This window comes from Camelus bactrianus, chromosome 23, assembly GCF_048773025.1.
Source record: "Camelus bactrianus isolate YW-2024 breed Bactrian camel chromosome 23, ASM4877302v1, whole genome shotgun sequence".
Lineage (NCBI taxonomy): Eukaryota > Metazoa > Chordata > Mammalia > Artiodactyla > Camelidae > Camelus > Camelus bactrianus.
In genome coordinates, this window is record NC_133561.1 from 3,632,915 (window position 1) to 3,652,702 (window position 19,788).

Genomic DNA, 19,788 nt, shown 5'->3' on the forward strand with positions numbered 1-19,788 from the left:
TAGTAAAAAAAACACATCCAGTATAATTGTGCAAAAGACCTGGATAAGCACATGCGAATGCAGGAACCTGACTGGCTAATAAAAATACATGAGATGCTTAGTCTCATTTGTAGTCAGAGAACGTCAAATAAAACACACAATGAAATACCAGCTCACACTCACCAGATTGGCCTAATTTTAAGAACCTGAAAATCTCAGATTTTGGCAAAAGCCAGAGCAAAGGACCAAGTTTCAGCTGTTGATGGGAGTGAAAATTTGCACAGCTTTTTGAGAAAACACTTTGGCGCTATGACTTAAACATGCAGATTTTTTTATGACCCAGCAGTTTCACTCTTCGTTGTGCACCAGAAGTCATTTACTAAAATTGCTCACAATAGTGGTGGGTAATGTCACTTGTTCATTAGTATTAAAATGAATAAATTGTTGCATTCATACATTAGAACATCTCTGTAGCAGGGAGGTGAATGAGCTGCAGCAAAACTAGATGTGAATGAATTGAATGAAAAGAATGAATCACTGAAGAATTAATATGATGAGTCATTTTATGTCATGTTCAACGGTGAGAAAGATTAAATAGTATATTATTTAGGGAAACGTCTCTGATAAAACTATAAAGACAGACAAGGGGTACGCTGAAGGGATTGTAAGCTTTTCTGTGGAGAAGGAGAAGCACCCAGGGAGGGGGTGTTCTAGCAGCTGACTTTATCATTATTAAACTATTAATTATTTAAGTTATTATTTAAATTATCTAAGTGTTATATAAAACACATTTTCTAGTATTTCTGATTTATCCAATAATGAGCTGTGTTTTCACTGACGGTTGACTTCCTAGCCTCTTTCAGCCTCAGTTTCTACATCTGTAACATGAGTTGGACTAAAAGGTCCGTACATTTGAGATACCTTCAGGCTCTAACATTCCATGATATCAGGAAATAAACATAGCTTAGCGGATGATAGGACGTTCCATTTGGATAAATTCCTCTTCAGATAATGGGTTTGGAAGGAATCCCAGAAACGGCTTCTTAAATCCACAAGTCTGACAGTACCATCTTCGTTTAGCTAGTAGCTTTATGAAGATCTGAGCCATTACTCTTAGGTCTCTTACCTTTATCTCGTGTTACACTAACACAATAGAGGAAATTATTTTCCTGTGTGTTACTTGTTTTTAAGGCCCCTGGAACTAAAGTTTTTTCTGCTCGTTTTACTATACACTTTCCATGGCTAAGGACCATGACTGACCTTAGTGTGGGGGTCCTAGAGCCCCACCCAGCACCACACACCCACGGGGGAGCCAGGAGTATAGGCTCTCTGTTAGCTGGCAGCCTAGGTGACTGGCAAGAAATGTCGAGCTCAGATACACTACAGCAGGCACACTTTTTCCCCCAAATAATTCTGCTTGTTTGTGTTCTGACTTTATCAGGGAGTAAACATAGGGACGTTCATACTGGATGAAACTCTCTTAGTGTTCCTTCAGGCCTCTTCCCTCATCTCATGGGATAATACACGTCTTTCTCAAGCTTTCCCACCCGGCAGAGTGCCCTGTGTACTGGAAGAGAACACGTGTTTAGAAAGAGCAGGGTTGGGGAGGGGGGTGGCTGCGGGACCACGGAGAAGCCCACGTCACAAAGCCTTCCACGCGCTCCTGAAACTTGTGCTTCCCACACCGCAGGGCATCTGTGTTTGTTTTAAAGGGGCAAGACCTTAAATTTCCCTCCTTACCCTCATCTTTGAGTAAAATTAAGTTCTCAGACACACAGTACGTACCCCTTGCCCTGCGCTCCTGGCCTCGTCATCGTGGACTGCTCCTGGCGGGCTCGCCCCGCCCCGGCAGCCCCGGCTCTGGGCTGCAGCGCGGGGTGTGCCCTGGCGCTGCCACCTTCCCAGGCAGTCGCGCGGTGTGAGGGACGTGGTCGCTTCCGGCTTTTAATCCTCCAGTTTCTTATACTAATGCAGGATCCATGCACCTTGACTGTTCCTTCAAACATGTCTTTCACAAAGTAAGGTTTTGCGTACACTGAGCATCCCGCCAGCATGAACGTGCTTCCTGTCGCCGTCACTCAGATGTCCCTCCACACCCACATCCTTGCCGTTCCCCTAGAGCACTCTCATACCTCAGTTACAGCAGGTACCCTGTGTTACTATAACTTGTCTCTATCTAAAGCCTTCCCTGCTTTTCCTCCCCATCACTGTGTTCTGCACTCCTTTCTCTGTGCCTGTGTTATTTTGAAAACAATTCTTCTGTCAGTTGTGTGTCGAGGGCGTGTCCAGGACGTGTCCATGCACTTGAGGCACGGAGCTGTGTGACCTGCCTTCATGGGTGATTTCTGTGAAGGGAATGGATTAACAGACAGGCAACAAATAAACAAGAAAAATATCTAGGTGTGAGATCTTGGTTGGATGGCTAGTTTACTTAGATTGGATGATTAGAAAAGGCATTACTGAAAAGGAGATATTTAAGCTAAGTTTGAACAAAGCTTTGAGAGCATCAAATAGGAGCATCATTTCAGGTAGAAGAGGAGAGAACTTAGCATTTCCTAGGATTGGAATTAAATCTCGTGCAGGCAGGGAAGGGGGCTCTGTGAGATCTTCAGCACTCTCAGGATTTTGTGCTATGACCCACTTTCTCTGACTTAATAAGACACTGGATAAGGGAGGGGGTCAAAAGCCAAATGTTTTCCTTTTATGTTAGCTAGAGATTTTAGAAAGCTTTTAACATAAATAATAAATTCTTATACATTTCTTCATTTTCCTATTAATCTTTTTGAAAGAAACTTGATAGTTACTTATTTATGGCATGTCATCTGTAGCTAAGACCAACACATGCATTACTAGTACTAAAGACGCAGTAGTTTTGGAGTGTTAGGAAATATTTGATATATGAACGGATGGGAGATGGTAGTTGCATCAAGCACATATTTCATCACATGGAAAAAGGATAGAAATAAAAATGTGACATAGGGAAGATACGGCCTTCTTGGTAGAGAGAAGGAATGTACAAGGAGAGAAAGCTTGTTAGGGTAAGGAATACACTTCTCCAGCATCCTTTGTTAACTGATTTCAAGTAGTCTCCCAAACTGTTTCTCTAAGTGTGGTCTCAAATCACCTGTGTCAGATTTAGCTAGAAAGTCTATGAGAGGTGCATATTCTTGAGTCTGATCTTCAAAATTTGTGATTTAGGAGGCATGGATTAAAACCCAGAAATTTACCTTATTAATGAAATGCCATAAAAACATGTAAACTAAAATTTTAGAAATACTCATTGAAGTATTCTTTATTCATTCTCTCAGTCAACAGTATAATTTGAGTGTCTTCTGCGTGCTAGGAAGGGGTCTGGGTGCTGGGCAACACTGGAGAACAAAGCAGAAAAGAATTTCTGACTTTGTGAATTGTTTATTTCTAGTGGGGAGGGGAGTGACAATAAATTAATTAAATTATGTACAATGTTCAAAGATGACAAGTTCTTTGGAAAAGTAAATAGAACAGGAAGTGGGGACTCCCAGAGTCAGGTGGGGTTGCAGTTTTAAATAGCGCAGTCAGTGTAGATTTCACGGACAGCGGGGCATTTGGGAACTTCCTGTCGGTTGGCCAGAGATGGAAACAGTGAAGATTTAGAAGCCATGGTGTCACCTTGGTGAGGAGAGACGGGAGAGGGGAGCTGGCCTGTGGAAGGTAGGGGAGCTGGTCGGCTTATGGATCTGTGTTGAATAGAAGGTCAACGTATGTCCTGAAAGGGTTGATACGACGTGTGATAGAAGCAGAGTCAGGAATGACTGTGTGATTCCTCACCCAAGAAACCGGCAGGGTGTGATTCTCACTTTATTGAAATGGGGAAGATTGTGGGCAGGAGACATTTTGGTGGAAAGAGTAAGAGGTCATCTCCAGACACGTTAGGTTTGAGATGAGGTGCCTGTGAGACATCCAGGTACGATGTTGAGTAGCCAGATGGGCAGATGAGGAAGAGATGAACAGTAGATCTGAGATCTCAGCCTGGGAGTCATCAGCATATAGATGGAAGTCAAAGCCGTCAGACTGGACCCAGCATGAGGACGAAGGAGTGACTGGGAATAGGAAAGACAAGAGGTCTGGGGACGGGAGATAGCAGCGGGCGACAGCAGAGGAGGCCGGGAAGGAGCGAGTGACCCGGGAGGCAGGAGAGAATTCAGGGTAGTGAGTTACCTCTGCGGCCAAGTGGAGAAGGCATATCCCGGGGAGGGCCGGCTCTGAAAGGGCTTGTGACAAGTTGGTTCAAGCAGGGACTTGGGTTCAGTGAGGTGTGATCACCCCCGCAGGAGCTCTGGTGCTGAAGGGTGAGGAGGGGACCAGTGCTGACGGCCCTTTGGGGTTTTGCGGGGAAGAGCATCACAGACGTGGACAAAGCCAGAGAAGGAGCGGGCTCAGGAGGAGACCGGGTGCATCTGCAGGCTGTAGGGCAGGTCTGCCAGGGAAAGAAAGGTAAATTGAGAAGAAAGGGGAACAACTGTGAGTGGAGCTGGTCTTTGTGAGGAGCCCGGAGACTTCGTGCACACAGGAGTGGGGGCTTAGAGGCGTGGAGAGGGAAGGAGGGTATGTGTGATGCTTGGAGCTCTCAGAATTCCTCTGTTAATTGCTTCAGGTTTTTTTTCCTTTCCCCGGTGAAATTAGGAAGCAAGGTCGTCGGCTGAGAGTGGGGTGGTGGTTGGCATTTGAGGAGAGAGAAGATATGTGGTCGATGGGAGAGTGAGTGGACCAGACAGGAAGGGGGATTGCTCGGCACCACGCAAGGTAGACGGAGATTGCGGACGGCGGGTCGGGGTGGGAGCAGCCTTCTCTCTTGGGGCTCCACACCTGGACCTTCGTGGAGGCCTGCTGGGCGTGCGGCTCCTGCCCCGCTGTCTTATTTGTGCTGGCGGCGGGTCCCTCTCCCGGGATCCTCTTCTCCCCAAAACCACGGGGCTCACTGCCTCCCTGCCTTCAAATCTCGGCTTGTGTCATCTTCATTGTGATTTCTGCCCTTGACTACACTGTGGAAAACTGAACATTCCTTGCCCCACACTCCCCGAGCTCTCTTATGCAATTCTAGTTAATTTTCCAACACTCATCCCCATAACATACTGCATCCCTTGCTACATTTCTTATTTCATGCTGTCAGCCCCGCCTTGCCCCCTTCCCCCACCCCCTGCGAGATGTTGAAACATCATGAGGGCTTGAATTTTTGTATTTCATTCACTTCTGCTTTTCCAACATCTAGAAAAGTGCCTGGCATATAGTAAGCATTCAATTAAATATTTATTGAATGAATGAATGAATGAATGAATGAATGAATGAATGAATGAATGAATGAATTCTTTGGTGGTCATGATGTTTAGAAGACTCAATTCTGTTGCAAGTGATTTAACGTCTGTTGATACATCCTGGAAGGACTATTACTGTCCCATTAATGCCGTTTTAAGGTATTCGTTCCAATAATAAATTGCACGTGTGTGGAGTGGGCTTTTTATACCCTTGAGTGTTTTTCCGTTCAGCATGCTGTGGTAATCTGATTGAGTGTACTTACAATCATATGACCACCTCGTCCTTGAAATGGAGTAAAAATAACTTTTTGTTCCTTCACGTACTTAATTCTCTTGGTTTGGCTTTAAACTGACCTGCCTTCTTCCCACTTGTTACAGCAGTCTGTGTTGGTACATAGCTGCTGACCAACTGCCTGGCATTTAGCAGATATTTGTAAATACCTGTCAGTTTAATTTACTGTAACACTTTAGTATAGTTTCGACTAACCCGTCGAGGCTCACTGAGCCTTTATAAGAAGAAATATTTAAGTTAGACTCTTTTTTTTTTTGCCCAAAACATTATATAGAAAGGAAATTTTAAAGATCCATAAGAAATTACTATATTTTAAGAGTGATTTTTTTTACTGTATTTAAATTTTCCTTTAAATTTCTAAACATTTCTGATTCGTTAAAAAATGTCTTTCTCTCTAGCTCTCAAGACTTCAGTAGTTACCCTTGTGCCCAGGAAGTTTCTAATATGAGGCAAATTCTTGAGACCCGGTACTTTTTCCTTCCGGCTGAAGGAGTTTGGGATGTGGCTCTGTCCACCGGGCTGTGTATCTTGGTGACAGGACTGACACATTAGCACTGAGAGCAGCACTCTGTCCTCCTCCCCAGCTCCCCGAGAAGTGCTCCCTGACCCCTCTCCCCAGAACAGTCTCCTTATGAGCTTTTTAGGACAAGATCCGTCATTTTTAAAATGATATAAGAATCTTGCAGTTTAATTACTGTCATCCTTAGAGTTCTGATGGGTTGATTGCAGGTATATGTTTATAGTCCATATGTCTGGACACTGAAGTCATTAGAACACGGATTAATTGCATAACTTGTTTTGGATTTTTGGATCAAATACCAGAAACACAGACTGGTGTGGAATGAAAGAACTATGAAAACATACACTTTTTCTCTCAGAGGGAAAATACATTCCCTCTGGCCCACTGGCCACCTATTCGAGTTTAAGCTGTGAATCTGATCAGAACATGTTTTTCATACTTTTTTGTAAAGAAGGTTGCTGTCAAGTCTGTTCTTTGTATTTTATTGCATTTTAAAAACATTCATTTTATATTTACTTGCATTTTAAAAATTGAAATGGTGACTATTCATTTCCACTTAAAATATTGCTTACTGAAGTGCCTTTACAACAGGTAATTTCTTGAGATTGGCTCAGTCTCCTGTTAGGGTGGTTGTTTGAAGATAAAAATGCTTTGGAAAACCGTAGTGATGGCAGGACCAACAACAGGCAGCGGGAAGCAGTTTTGCTGCTTAAGTGACGTTCATCTCGTGACCTGTCTGTCACACGGCTTTCAGGTCATGTCGTAGGAACAACAAAAGTCAGTTCTTGCAATTGTTGGTGACTTAGAGGGAATAACTACTGATCTTGAGAATTACATTTATTCTTCTTTCATAAATTTTATCTATTTATAGTTTATAATTAAATAATGGAATTTATGCTATGGGATTAAATCTATGAATTTCTTTGAAACTTCCAGTTATGTTACTTATGTTTTGGTGTGATTATTTAGCATGTTTAGTTCCAGGTTTTAATTTTCACTTTTGGAATACAAAGCAAAATATTAAGCTTTATATAAAAAGCATTATCTTAAAGCATCCTCATAAATTCCTTTAAAAATCAACTTGCAGCCTAATTTTATGTTATATCATAGGACTTTCATTGTTATTACCAGTGTTACGTGTCCTTATCTGCAGAACGAAGCTAATTCTTCCAAAACGTATGTCTCCTAGTTACCTAAAGATATGTGTTGACTCAGTGATGCGGGTTAATCAGCACATTATATGGTCATTGCTTTTCCAACAGATAACACTGGTTAGTTCAAAATTATTCCTATACAGCAGTGATCTTATCTTTTTCACTTGCTGTGAACTGCTCCAGAGTTATTAGAGTGGTGTGACCGTGAACCAATTCTACTTGGGGAAAAAAAAAAGCTGTCAGTGAATCAAAAATGGAAAAAGGAGTTTAGAGAACGGTTACCGTCAGCGCCGTTCTCCACTAATACGCCTTCTCGGGTATCCCTGGTGTCTGTGTGGGTATGTGTGTGTATGCAATATACGTGTGTGCACAAAGCCAACCTTTTATTTTAAGAACAAACATTTTCATTAAGTATGTATGCTGATAAGTGTCGGTCACTGACAGGACTGTTTGCAGAGTCAGTGATAACGCGTGGCATTTTACCCAGTGATTAATTTCTATTGGCTCAAGTCACTAGTTCAGTAACACAAAGCAGTTACTCCTGCTCAGAACCGCATAATCAGTAAATAGTTTGGCGATTTATCTCTTTTTAGACTTGAGCTGTTCCACTCAAACTGGAACGGATGGATTATTTCCAGTAAACACAAAAAATGAAAACCTTTTAAAAAGTCTTGTGGTCTTAATCTTTTAAGGCAAATTAAGTCCTTTAAAAGGATGTCTTAAGTTTGTTCCATCTGTCAGTAATATATTACTTTAAATTTATCATTTTGCTTCACCTTATTTTTTTAAAACCCCATCAAATTAGATCACTTTAGTTTGATTTATAATACTGTGTTGAAAATGTGTGCAAGTCAAATTTTGCAAGCATTTTAAATGACTTTGTTTTAAAATTAACCGTTTATTATGTGTGGCGGAGACGCCCAACATTGTAAGTTACCACCTTTTATCTCAAGGCAGAACGAAGTGAGTAGTTCTGTAGGTCACACTTGTTTAACGTTGAGACCGTGTGAGGCGCGGGACCCGCCGCGCCGTCTCGGTGGGCTCCGTCTGTCGGGGAGCACTCCCGCCCAGCCTGGGGGCGCCGTCTGGGTGGGCTCCGTCTGTCGGGGAGCACTCCCGCCCAGCCCGGGGGCGCCGTCTCGGTGGGCTCCGTCTGTCGGGGAGCACTCCCGCCCAGCCCGGGGGCGCCGTCTGGGTGGGCTCCGTCTGTCGGGGAGCACTCCCGCCCAGCCCGGGGGCGCCGTCTCGGTGGGCTCCGTCTGTCGGGGAGCACTCCCGTCCAGCCGCGGGCGGCGGCTTGCGCGCGTGCGGGACGGAGAGCGGCACGCAGGGACGGCGGCGCGGCACGCAGGGACGGCGGCGCGGCGCACCGGCTGTTTCGCGTTTACTCCGGGCCGGCGGCGTCGGCCCTTCACGTTATTTTAATTAACCTCGCAAACCCCACCGGGTGTTCTGTGTTATCATCCCCATTTTACTGAAGGAGAAGCGGAGCCTCAGGGACGACGGGTTGCCCGAGGCCGGGAGCTGGCCCGTGGGGAGCGGCCTGCGGCGCGCGGGGGCCCTGGTGTCGGGAGCGCCTCGGGCTGCAGCAGAAAGCCGCCGCCGCCCCGCTCTGGGCTGTGCCTGTTTAATCCCGTTTTACCGTATTTTCAGCCAAAACCATCTTAGGGTAATAAGGTAGTTAAAACACTCTAAACAGGACTCGGCTGGCTCATTTGCCGTCCGTCCTTCGTTCTGGTCCATAGGAGACGGCTGTCTCGGAGCCTTGCAGCTGCTCGCAAGCTGCGGACGGAGTCTGCGGCCCGACCACACCGCGCGGTCTGCTTCGTCCCTTCACCCTTTAAATAGAAAACTAGGGCAGATTGTGAGAAGTTTTGTTTTTTTGTTTGTTTGGTTGGTTGGGTTTTTTTTTTTAACATTTTTTATTGATTTATAATCATTTTACAATTTTGTATCAAATTCCAGTGTAGAGCACAATTTTTCAGTTATACATGAACATATATATATTCATTGTCACATTTTTTTCTCTGTGAGCTACCATAAGATCTTGTATATAGTTCCCTGTGCTATACAGTATAATCTTATTTATCTAGTCTACAATTTTGAAATCCCAGTCTATCCCTTCCCACCCTCCGCCCCCTTGGCAACCACAAGTTTGTATTCTATGTCTATGAGTCTATTTCTGTTTTGTATTTATGCTTTGTTTGTGTTTTTTTTTTTAAATTCCACATATGAGCGATCTCATGTGGTATTTTTCTTTCTCTTTCTGGCTTACTTCACTTAGAATGACATTCTCCAGGAGCATCCATGTTGCTGCAAATGGCGTTATGTTGTCAGTTTTTATGGCTGAGTAGTATTCCATTGTATAAATATACCACACCTTCTTTATCCAGTCATCCGTTGATGGACATTTAGACTGAGAAGTTTTTAAAAGACAAGTGACGTTGTTTTAATTTAACTAAACTTTACATTTTTAGGCTGAGAAAATTGTGGTCGGGATTGATTAATTCCAGGATAAAAGTGAGCATTTTAGGTTAATCCCCAAAACTCCAAGCCTACTCGGCAAGCATCGTTTGAATCTTTCTTATGTTATCCTTTGTCTCTTGTGCGAGAGAGCCTGAATGACACTTTACCATCATAGTAAGTGGAGAAAGCTCATAACACTTTTAAGATTTTTCATAATCAAAGAGATACAAGTTATCAGATGCCACAGATTAACAACATAACACTAACCAAGTGCTGGTAACACGTACGCATGTGAAGCCCGTCAGTGATGTGTGCCTGAGGTGGGCAGCAGACTAAACACCCAAAGATATTTTTTAAAACCCCACGATTCTGATACGCTGTGTATGTAGGAAGCAGGGCAGACAGGATGGAGGTGCTCCCCAGGTACTGCGTTTTGAAAAGGATCTCCAGGTGCTTTTGCTAGTCTGTTTCCCACCCCAGTCTCTTTAAGAGTGCTGAAAAATTCTGTTTAAAATGACCTTACGCTAAAGGTCGAGTCAGTACATGTTTACCTGGACTGCGTTCACGTTCACGGCTGTAGCTCTGACCACGCGGTCGATGCATATGCCTGGAGTTGTGAGAGTTGTGTGTATTTTATCGTTAAATAGTTAGAATCCTCTAGTGTGCGTTAGGACGTGGCGGTGTCGCTGAGGAGTGTCACTTTCCTAAGCGAAGTTAACAGCAGTCTCGGAACTAGTCTGCCTGGTGCTTCTTGGACGCGTGCTGTTTCGGGGCCTGTGTTAATGCGGTGCGATGCTCACAGCAGCCCCACAACGTCTGGACGGAGAGGGTGTGGCCTGTCGGGTCGCGGCCCGCGTGGCGCCCGGCTTCGCGCAGGCCCTCAGCAGAGGCTGGGCCTGGAGCAGCAGGCCTGTGATCTTGACCGCTCCGCTGTGTCATTTCTTGTTAATGAAGGTGGCCTGTGCTATGCATTTGTCACTTAACTAATTAGCTGCTATTTACGGAGCACCTGCTATTTCAATGGTTTGAGAATGTTATGTGTATGTGTGTATACGTACATGTGTGTAATTCATAAGTATCTGCTATTAATATTTTTGATGTAAGTAAACAGTTAATCTTATGAAGTAAATGAAAATTAACATATTTGACACTTCTTAAATTTCAGTTTATTGACGGTCGACTGGCAAAGCTAAACGCAGGGCGGGGCTTCTCTGACGTATTTGAAGAAGAGATCACTTCCGGTGGCTTCTGTGGAGGTAAATGCTAGTTCCAGTGTGATCATCACTCTCTGAATAACAGTTATCTTGGTTTTTGCACTTGTGTCTGATATAATTACTTCATAAACAACTTATTTTCTCCTAACCATCTAATGTCTGAGATACAGCTTTTCATCTTGTAAGAGCTGTGGTCATAACTTGCTTTGCCTCGTATCTGCTACTCCAGGCGTTAAGATGGTCTCGTGAGTTGGTCATTGTTTGCATGGATAATCTCTTAATATTAGTGTAAATGAATATCACAGGAATGCCGTCAGTTGATGTTTTCCAGCCTCTGCTCCTGAGTGGTTTCCTCTGCTACGAAGCTACTAGTGACGTCTGCTACTGAGCAGGAATTAGAGAGCCGAGGTCCGAGTTGAGGTGGTAGATTGTAGCGTAATCCCGAAAGACGGGTTCCAACCGCACTGCCACAGCTGCATTTTTAAGCGAGTGGGTCGTTGTAGAAGTCTGTCCTTTTTTTCCGCGCTTTGCAGCCCGCTGCAGCCTTAGGGAGAAGAACTTTCAGTTCATTGACCCGTGTGCTTGTATTTGTCATGGTGGAAAGCAAGCACTCAGTGGAAGCCATGGAAGCAGGAGTGTAATTTTGTGTGTGTGACACATCAGTTTGGCGAGATCCCATTTTTATTGAATGTACTTAACTGTCATATAATCAGTCAGTTACATTGTTTGAAATGTAAATAATTCGAACAGTGTTGCAGTATCTAGGCAGTCAGTGACTCACAGATGGACCGGTGCTTTGTCCGTGGCGTTCCAGTCGGAGTCCCTCCTCTGGCAGAGAATTTTGCTTGAGACCTTGAGTGTCCTTCTCAGTCTCTCGGCCAGTGTTTGCTGAGTGTTTCCTCTGCACCAGGCGCTGCTCTAGACTGGGAGTGAAGTAAATAAATAAAAACCCCTGGTGTGTTCGTTTTCACCTGGGGCGACAGCAGTTTTTCCCACTTACTTGTAAGTCTGATTAGGGGAAAAGGTCTTTCGTCTGTGTGTGAGCACATAGTTGCTAGGACTGAGGAATGCGAAAAGACCAGTAGTAGTAAGCACTCATTTGCAAATTTTCCCCAGTTTACTTTCATCCGTAAGTAAGATTTCTTTTGGCACCACAGAAACATAAAAATCATTGAGAGGATTTCCTCATTCAGAGAAGCACGGGTCTGACGTGAGTCTGTATCTCACCGAAAGCTTTTAGCTTTGGGAGGAGCTCAGTTTGCTTGACTCAGCGAGTGAGCTGAATGTGGAGTCACTCAGCGCCTTGCTTTCCTCAGCTCATGGGTTAAAATTTAGCTTCCATGAACTTTTGTGTTAAAATAAGGCTTTTCTGCTTTCCAACTCAGACAAGCAGAATATTGCCAACTGCTTGAGGCACCCACTCAGTGTTTGCATAGCTGCTGCTCATTGTCTTTATGACCCATGGGGCTGGTGTCTTGTGTGGAATTGAGGATGGCATCGTGTGATAGTCCCGGGGGAGAACCGTCCCTCCTTCTGTAGTTTGTCCTGCGGTCTCAGCCGTGGTCCGCAGTAGAGGGCGCGCGGCTTTTCTGGTGGGCAGAGGGTCACCACGCTTTCCATGGAAGGTCTTAATATTTAGAAAAGAAGAGAAGAATGCTTATATGTTGTTATCTGACTTAGAGACTGCTGCGTTTTCAGTGCAACCTAATGCCAACCACTTTGTTGCTCTTTCTTAAAACGAAAAAAGCTTTGACCTCTCATTTGAATTTGGGGCGGCCAGGACCGATCCCGAAGGAAGGCGGCAGTTTTACAAGTGTTCATCTCAGTAGGTGCAGCAGCACCTTAAAAGTTACGCCTGGCTGTCAAGTGTTATTTTTTAGTTATTATATTTTAGGTTACTATCTTACACATGCATAGAGATTGTTCTTAGAAGAACATAAAGCAAGATTCTGAGGATTTGAAAGAAAAGGATGAATAATAAAAATTAGCGATGCTCTTACTAACGAGGAGGTGTGTATGTATGTGTATGGTTCCAAGAAGAGTTCCTGGAGGCCGGCTCCAGACGCGTGGCGTCTGGAATACGTTTGAGAGGAAGAAGTTCCGTGATCCCGAGCTGTTCTTCAGCGATGTCCGCTTGGATAACTTTCCTGTTTGCGCTCAGTTGCAGTAAAAATTATGATGATAATTGTTCGTACTCACTGAGCATTAGTATGTGGTAGGAGCTCTTAAAAGACCTCTCCGAGTATTAGCCGACTTCCGGGGCTCGGGGTACCCTCGCTTTTACGACCGCGCTCCCCTGGGTGACTTGCTCCAGGTCACAGCAGTTAGTGGCAGAGTCTGAACTCAACATGTGACCGCCTGGCTTCAGGGCTTCTGCTTTAATGACGATGAAATACTGCCTTGCTACGATAAGAGAGCCTCTCAGCTGGGAGACCCTCAGTAAACAAGAGCAGAACTCAAGCCTCTCTGCGCTGATTGGATACAGGCAAAATTCCTGTCTCTGTTGAGTAGCCTCTGAAGATTTTTTTAGGCATGAAACCCTTAGAAAGATCGCTGTAGGAGAATCAACATTTGCCGAAGCCGAAGAAAACATTACCTTCCTTTAAGCAGAAATAATCAGGGAATTTTAGACAAGCATCGAATTTCCCCCCTTTCTGTGCCTTTGCACTGGCAGCTTATGTACTGTTTTTGCTGTGGATACACATGGTTATGATCAGATGAATGTGAGTTTGGTGTCGCTCCACAATTGTTGTGGCCCTGACTTCACACGTTCAGTGCAGGGCGGTCACATTGACTCCAGAGCTGTGGTTAACGGCTGTGAGTGCGTGCAGATTTCCCAGAGCTGTTCTCAGTCCTGCGAGTCCCCATGTCCAGAAGCCGTGTGACTCCTGATTGCTTTCGTGGGACCCTTGTCAGACACTCAGCCTCAACCTGAGAGGAGGGTCTTGACTTTAGAATATTAGTGGCATTTTTCTGGCCTCACTGAACAATTTAGACCAATGTGCAGTTTTTGATAAGCAACTGCAGATTACTGGAATTCAAACAGATACATTTGAAGAGAAAAATCTTTGCAGAAGTGAGAAAGATATTTTCTTTGAATGTGAGAAAATCACTTGTTTGATTAATAAGAACAATGTTAAGAATTTTCTCAATAATGCCAATTATTTCCCTAGTCCAGTTACTTTAAAAGAAAAACTGAGGGATGTTTTTGGCATTCAGATTTATTTTTGAGAAGAAAAAGAGCATTAAAAAAAAACACATTATCAAAGAATAATGTGCTTGTCTCATAAATTCTGTAGAAGTAGGAACCTTCAATCTTAAAAGCACTAAAATTTAAAGAGACAGCCTTAAAAAATTTTTTTTTAACAGGAATCTACCTAAATTGCCCCACATGTTTCCCTGTGATCGTAAGCACTTTATTTGGGGCCCTCTTGTTGGCCCCTGTGCCACGTGGCTCCACGTCACTCCTGGTGAGCCTCCCTGTTGGCCGTCTCTCCCCTGGGTACCAGCTCTGAGCCACCCCCTTCCTTGCTGATGTGACTGCTTTCCAGGTGACACAGAGGAAGTCTCTCTTACTATCTGACCCAGGTTTTACCATGTTTTACTTCACAGTCTTAAGCGTTGAAGCACTAATGAACCAAGAATTAAGTTTTTCAAATGGACCCAGTTGTATAAAAGGGCCAAACTTTTACAAAACAACAGAGGCATGAATATTGAACAATAAGTTTGAGACGTAAGAAATTTTGGATTTCAAGAGAGAGACCATATTATTCCCTCTGAAAATAATATTAAACCAAAGAAAATAGAATACTTTAATGAGTTATCTTCATATGTGAGTGAAGGAAGGAGTATCTATTCTTAAAAACGCTAGTTACGATGTTCCTAAGAGAGCGATTTATTAGTTCTTACAATGAATTGCTTCTGTTAAGACATTGCAGATAAATAAAATTTGGCTACCGAAATCCTGGAAATACTGGCTCTTGATGAATTTTGGTTTGTGGATTTAGTTTTGATCAAATATTCCCAACATCTTGTGTTTGTACATTCCAGGCAGCTCGAGGTCATATCAGCAGTGGGTGCATACGGTCAAGGTAATAACAAGCCTTCGGGTCTTTTTTCCTTTCACTCTAATTTATATGGGAAAATGTTCAGTTCAAGAGACTGTTTATATTTATGCTAATATTTATTGGCAGTGTTTGAAATGCTTCTATATTTTCTCACGTTTTAAGTGTTTTTATTTTATGCTTATAGTTGTTGCTGTTCATAAAGAAAATTTTAAAATGGAATCTTTTGTCTTCCCAATTTCAAGATAAATGGCTTGATTTGAAAAGCAAGACTTCACTGTCACTTTGTGGGATGTTCCCGAGCAGGGAGTTAGGGCGCCTGGCAGGTTTTGGTGGGAAATTTTATCATTTCTGGTGGTGTGCTTTTGTTAATATGATTTTTTTAAATATAAAACTCTCTTTGACAGATTGAGACTTTATTGGCCAACATTCACATAGTTGATAAACAGTTGATTGTATTTCTTTTTTATTAGGCTTTAACTATATACTGGTCCTATTGTCCACGTCTGCCTAGACTGTAAAGATGAAAGGATTTTTAAGTGGTGTGTTCCACCAACTGAAAGAACAGAGTAGAGTGTCCACGCTTTGTGTGAAATTACTGTACTATACATAAAAGCTTGAAAGCACTAAACATGAAATAACTTCTGCAGGTCTTTAACTTGTGAATAAAGCTCTTTTTCTATACTATTAATAATGCTTTGTTTTCGGAACAGTCTGGCCGGAAATGTTTAGAAATAACGTTTGTTTTACCTTTGCAGAAAGGAGGTGCACTGTTCAACACAGCAGTGACCAAAGCAACTCCCGCTGTACGAACCGTGTATAAATTTGTAAGTTTTCTTTTGATATTAAAAAAATCCTTTGATAAAAATTTATAACATTTCCCTAGATGATAGACATGTAAGTCTAGAATATTTTCTGTTTTCCTTTAAATAAGCTTTAAAAGAAATTAGAGTTAATATTGACCAAAGCAAATTCAGCTATTAAAATTGTATCATTGCATAGACAGGATATGTCCTTTAATCTAAGAATGATTCTTCAAGGGGCTTGGGTACAGCCCAGTGACAGAGTACATGTTTGGCATACATGAGGTCCTGAGTTCAATCCCCAGTGCCTCCTTTAAGGGGGAAAAAAACCCCACAGAGATCATTTCATACCCACCAGACTAACCCCCAAAATAAAATTAGAAAGTTTTTTCATTTTATTTCAAAGCTATCAGCAAAATTTTGCACTCAGATTGAAACAGTCCATGATGAAATGCCATTTTAAAGATTTGATTCTTTCATTTGAGACCAGATTTTCAATACTCATTGGGTACTTGAGGCTTAAGCAGAAAAACGCTTTTAAAAATATGGCAGGTTCTCTTCCATCAAAGATTCTTTGACTCTCCATCGTCAAGAGTCTTCAGTGATGCTCCATGGCTTATAGTAAAATAACACCAGTATCAATAGCAACCACAATAAATAAATAATTAGCAAAATAAAAGTCTCTTTAATGTCATGACCGAGACCCTTCAGGGCGTGGCCCCTCCTTCATCCTGTTTCATTTCCCCGAATCCCCCGCCTTGCTCTTCTGCAGACTCTCAGCTCCTGCTCCTTTCAGGAACGCCAGATGTCCTCTCTGCCTCTTCATTCTTCACAAGCCATTCCTGCTGCTTGCGGTCATCCTTTTCTTGGCTTCCATCCACCTGCTAAACACCGATTCATCCTATAGACTTAGTCTAGTTTAGGTATTATTTCCCCTCAAAAACATTTCCCAGCCCCACACAAAAAGAATGCATATTCCTTCTTGTGTGCTTCTGTGGGGCCTGTGGGCGCCTGTGTCTCAGCCCTGTGCCTGTGTGCATCTGTGTCCCTCATAGGGGACCAGCAGGAGTTGGTGCTTTGGTATTCAGTCAAGCTTTTTTTAAAATTCAGTGGCTCGTATATATTCTGTATTTCTAGAAATGTTCCAGGCATTAGTTTATAAGAATTTTATCTTCAAACACTTTCTCAGTCAATACATCGATGTGATTGAATTAGTAATAGAACAATATATTTTGATGACTTTAGAGCTTACATTCTTCTCTGTGTGTCGGATACTCTGCTGCGCCCTGCAGACACTAGCAGGAGGGACACAGGGTCCATCCCTCGCCCCTCAGGGGACTGGGGAGACTCTTCCTGGAAGGAACCTGGCTGAAGTCTGGCTGAACGTGCTGAGCTTCCACGCCTGTGGACTGAGACTCCTGAAGCCTTTTCTTTCGGGAGGCTTAGATTCAGTGGATGCACTTTTAAACCCTTAGTTTCTCCTTCTGCTTTGAGATGGGAAGAAGTTAGATTTAGACATGGATTTGACTCTAGACCATGCGGACTTACACCCTTGGAGCCACTTTTCTGTTTGTAAAATGTCATAATGATAGTACTAACTTCACAGAGGTGTCACGATTAAATGAGATCAAGCACGCTTGATACTCCACACACGAACACCGAGGAAACACACAAATAAATGTGAATTTCTCCTCTCTTTTGGGTGGGAATTTCCAGTGCAACAGAGGTTGAGCTTTTCTGAAAGTCCCAAGTGGTCCTTGGCTAAGTTGTACCCCCCGGAACCACAGCAGGACCTCACAGGCTCGGATGCTGGAGCCAGAGTCCCTGTGGAACGTGAGCACAGCCTTTAAATTGTTACAGGACTTCTCCGTTTTCCCAGAAAAGCTGTCTATGAGATAGCCACAACGTTAAGATAGCTCTGCCAATGAAAACTTGTGTCTGCCTGTAAAAGCACTTTGTAAAGTTGCCTGAGTTTCTTCAAGTCCAAACATTTACCCAGTAGCCTGCTGCTGTGAGCTGCTTACTTTTTTCCTCCCTATTTTTGTCACAGTTTCAGGTTATGACTGGGCAGTAGTGATCTGGTTGACTCGTGGGTATTTTTCTTTTTAGTAAAAAGGCCCAGTGTTATTAGCCTCTGTCTGATTTCCATGCAAACAAAGTCAAATCAGGTTTTCACCACCTCACTTGGGTGTGATAGTGGGTGCGTGTCCCTGAAACCGAGTTTCAGATTATCATTTGTTCTTTTCCTAAATAATATGACCGGTTAGCAGTTGACATTGAGTGAGATCTCATGCACTCATTCTCTACATGTACTGGACCCCGGCTGAGCCAGACCCTGGTGTTCTCATTTTCTAGGCTAAAAATCACGCCAAGCAGGGGATAAAGGAAGTGAAGAGTAAGCTGAGACACAAGGTACGTCCAGGCTTTTCCTTCCGCCTCGCTTCCCGCGTTGGTGTGAAGCTTGTACTTTACAAATCACACGAGATTTATGTTCTTAATGACTTTTGAAATATACTTAGCCCTTTGTTCACGAATGTATTTTTCATAACAAGCCCTCTGGCAGCTCTCTGCCGTGCTATACGCACCCACTGAATAATCTCTTTATTGTTTGCATGTTTTATTACCGAGCGACGGAGATCTTCAAAGATGCTTTAACAGGATGTATGTTTTCATAAAGTTGATTGCCTTGATATCACCATTGAAATTCTCGCTTCAAGCTGAGAATTTTTTTAAAAAAGATGGTCTTTGGTGCAGAATTAAGACAGGCTTTACAGGGTTGTTCCAATAGTAGCTACTTTAAGTGGAAGGGTGTTCTTCACTTACAGAAGATGGTGTTTGAGGATGTGTATTTGAATCTGTGAATACTGCACATATATGAATATTTATGTGTATGTGTGTTTGATTTGACTACATATTGCATCTTCGCAGATTTTATCAGTTACATTTTGAATTTCTACCTCTGGAGAGAAGATGCTGCTTAAAACTCGCATTGTGATGATGGAGAGTGAATGCCCTTCACACAAAGTTTATTCAGATTATTCAAAAGAATCAGAGATTATTTTGGAAATCATTAATTCATAGTATAGAAGAATGCATTTTCTTCCTAAATAGTTTCTTTTAAACTTATACCTCAAGCATGACTTTGCTATTTGCATCTGATTCAATACTTTGTCTCTTAATCATACAACTTTAGTAATGAGTGTTTTAAAGTAATTACTTGCATGTTTCTTCACGTGCAGGAAAACGAGGAAGATTATGGAACTTGCTCTGGTTCTGTGCAGTACACACCAGTTTACACGTTACACAGTGAAAAGGGGGAAAACCTCGCAAGGCGTAAGCTTGCCCAGGTGAGGTCGTTTACCTTCCTGTCTCCCAAATTCTGAAATCATGTAATTCCAGTGAATTCTTTAGGAACAGCTTTGGACCCATCGATTTGTTATCGTATGTTAAGAAAATCCGTGATTCCGGTCAAGGAGGTGAGCAGGCAGCATCCAGGCAGGTGCAGGGGGCCTGGGAGCCCAGTGGCTCGGGTACCAGCCTCTCCGTGTACTTCACCAGGTCGTGTCCTCCTGGTCCAGCGAGCGGAGAGAGACAGTGCGGCTGCCCCAGAGTGTGCGTGGCTTAGTGATGAGAGCAAAATCACAGCTTTCCTTTAGTCCAGAAATAAGATGAAACTCATACAGGGGATCTGACCGTGAAGGTAGTCTATGGAAATTAGAATATGAAGTAATGTATATCTATCTTTTTCTAAAATTAGATATTTTATTTGCTATAAATATTTAAAGCTTCTGCTTCTATCTAATGCTACTTAAAATGTTGTCCTAAAATTTTGTTTGTTATAAATATTTAAATCTTCTGCTTATTTCTAATGCTCCTTAAAATATTGTCCTAAAGTAGAAGATGTCCATAACCATAGCTGTACGTATCTCTGATTTTGCATCACAAATATCTTGCTACTGTAGGTTTGTCTTTTAAGTTTTTTTTTTATTAAGGTATAGTCAGTTT

General features: G+C 42.9%; 1 protein-coding gene across 4 annotated transcripts in view; it reads left to right on the plus strand.

Moving 5' to 3' along the window:
- DENND1B (DENN domain containing 1B) overlaps positions 1-19,788 on the plus strand; it is a 213,106-nt gene that overhangs the window by 164,348 nt on the left and 28,970 nt on the right. For all 4 annotated transcript variants that reach the window (XM_045517634.2, XM_010956286.3, XM_010956287.3 and 1 more), the window contains 5 exons: positions 10,868-10,958; positions 14,967-15,007; positions 15,739-15,807; positions 18,139-18,195; positions 19,023-19,130. In XM_045517634.2, coding sequence (XP_045373590.2) covers positions 10,868-10,958; positions 14,967-15,007; positions 15,739-15,807; positions 18,139-18,195; positions 19,023-19,130 — 366 coding nt within the window. The remainder of the gene's footprint in view (positions 1-10,867; positions 10,959-14,966; positions 15,008-15,738; positions 15,808-18,138; positions 18,196-19,022; positions 19,131-19,788) is intronic.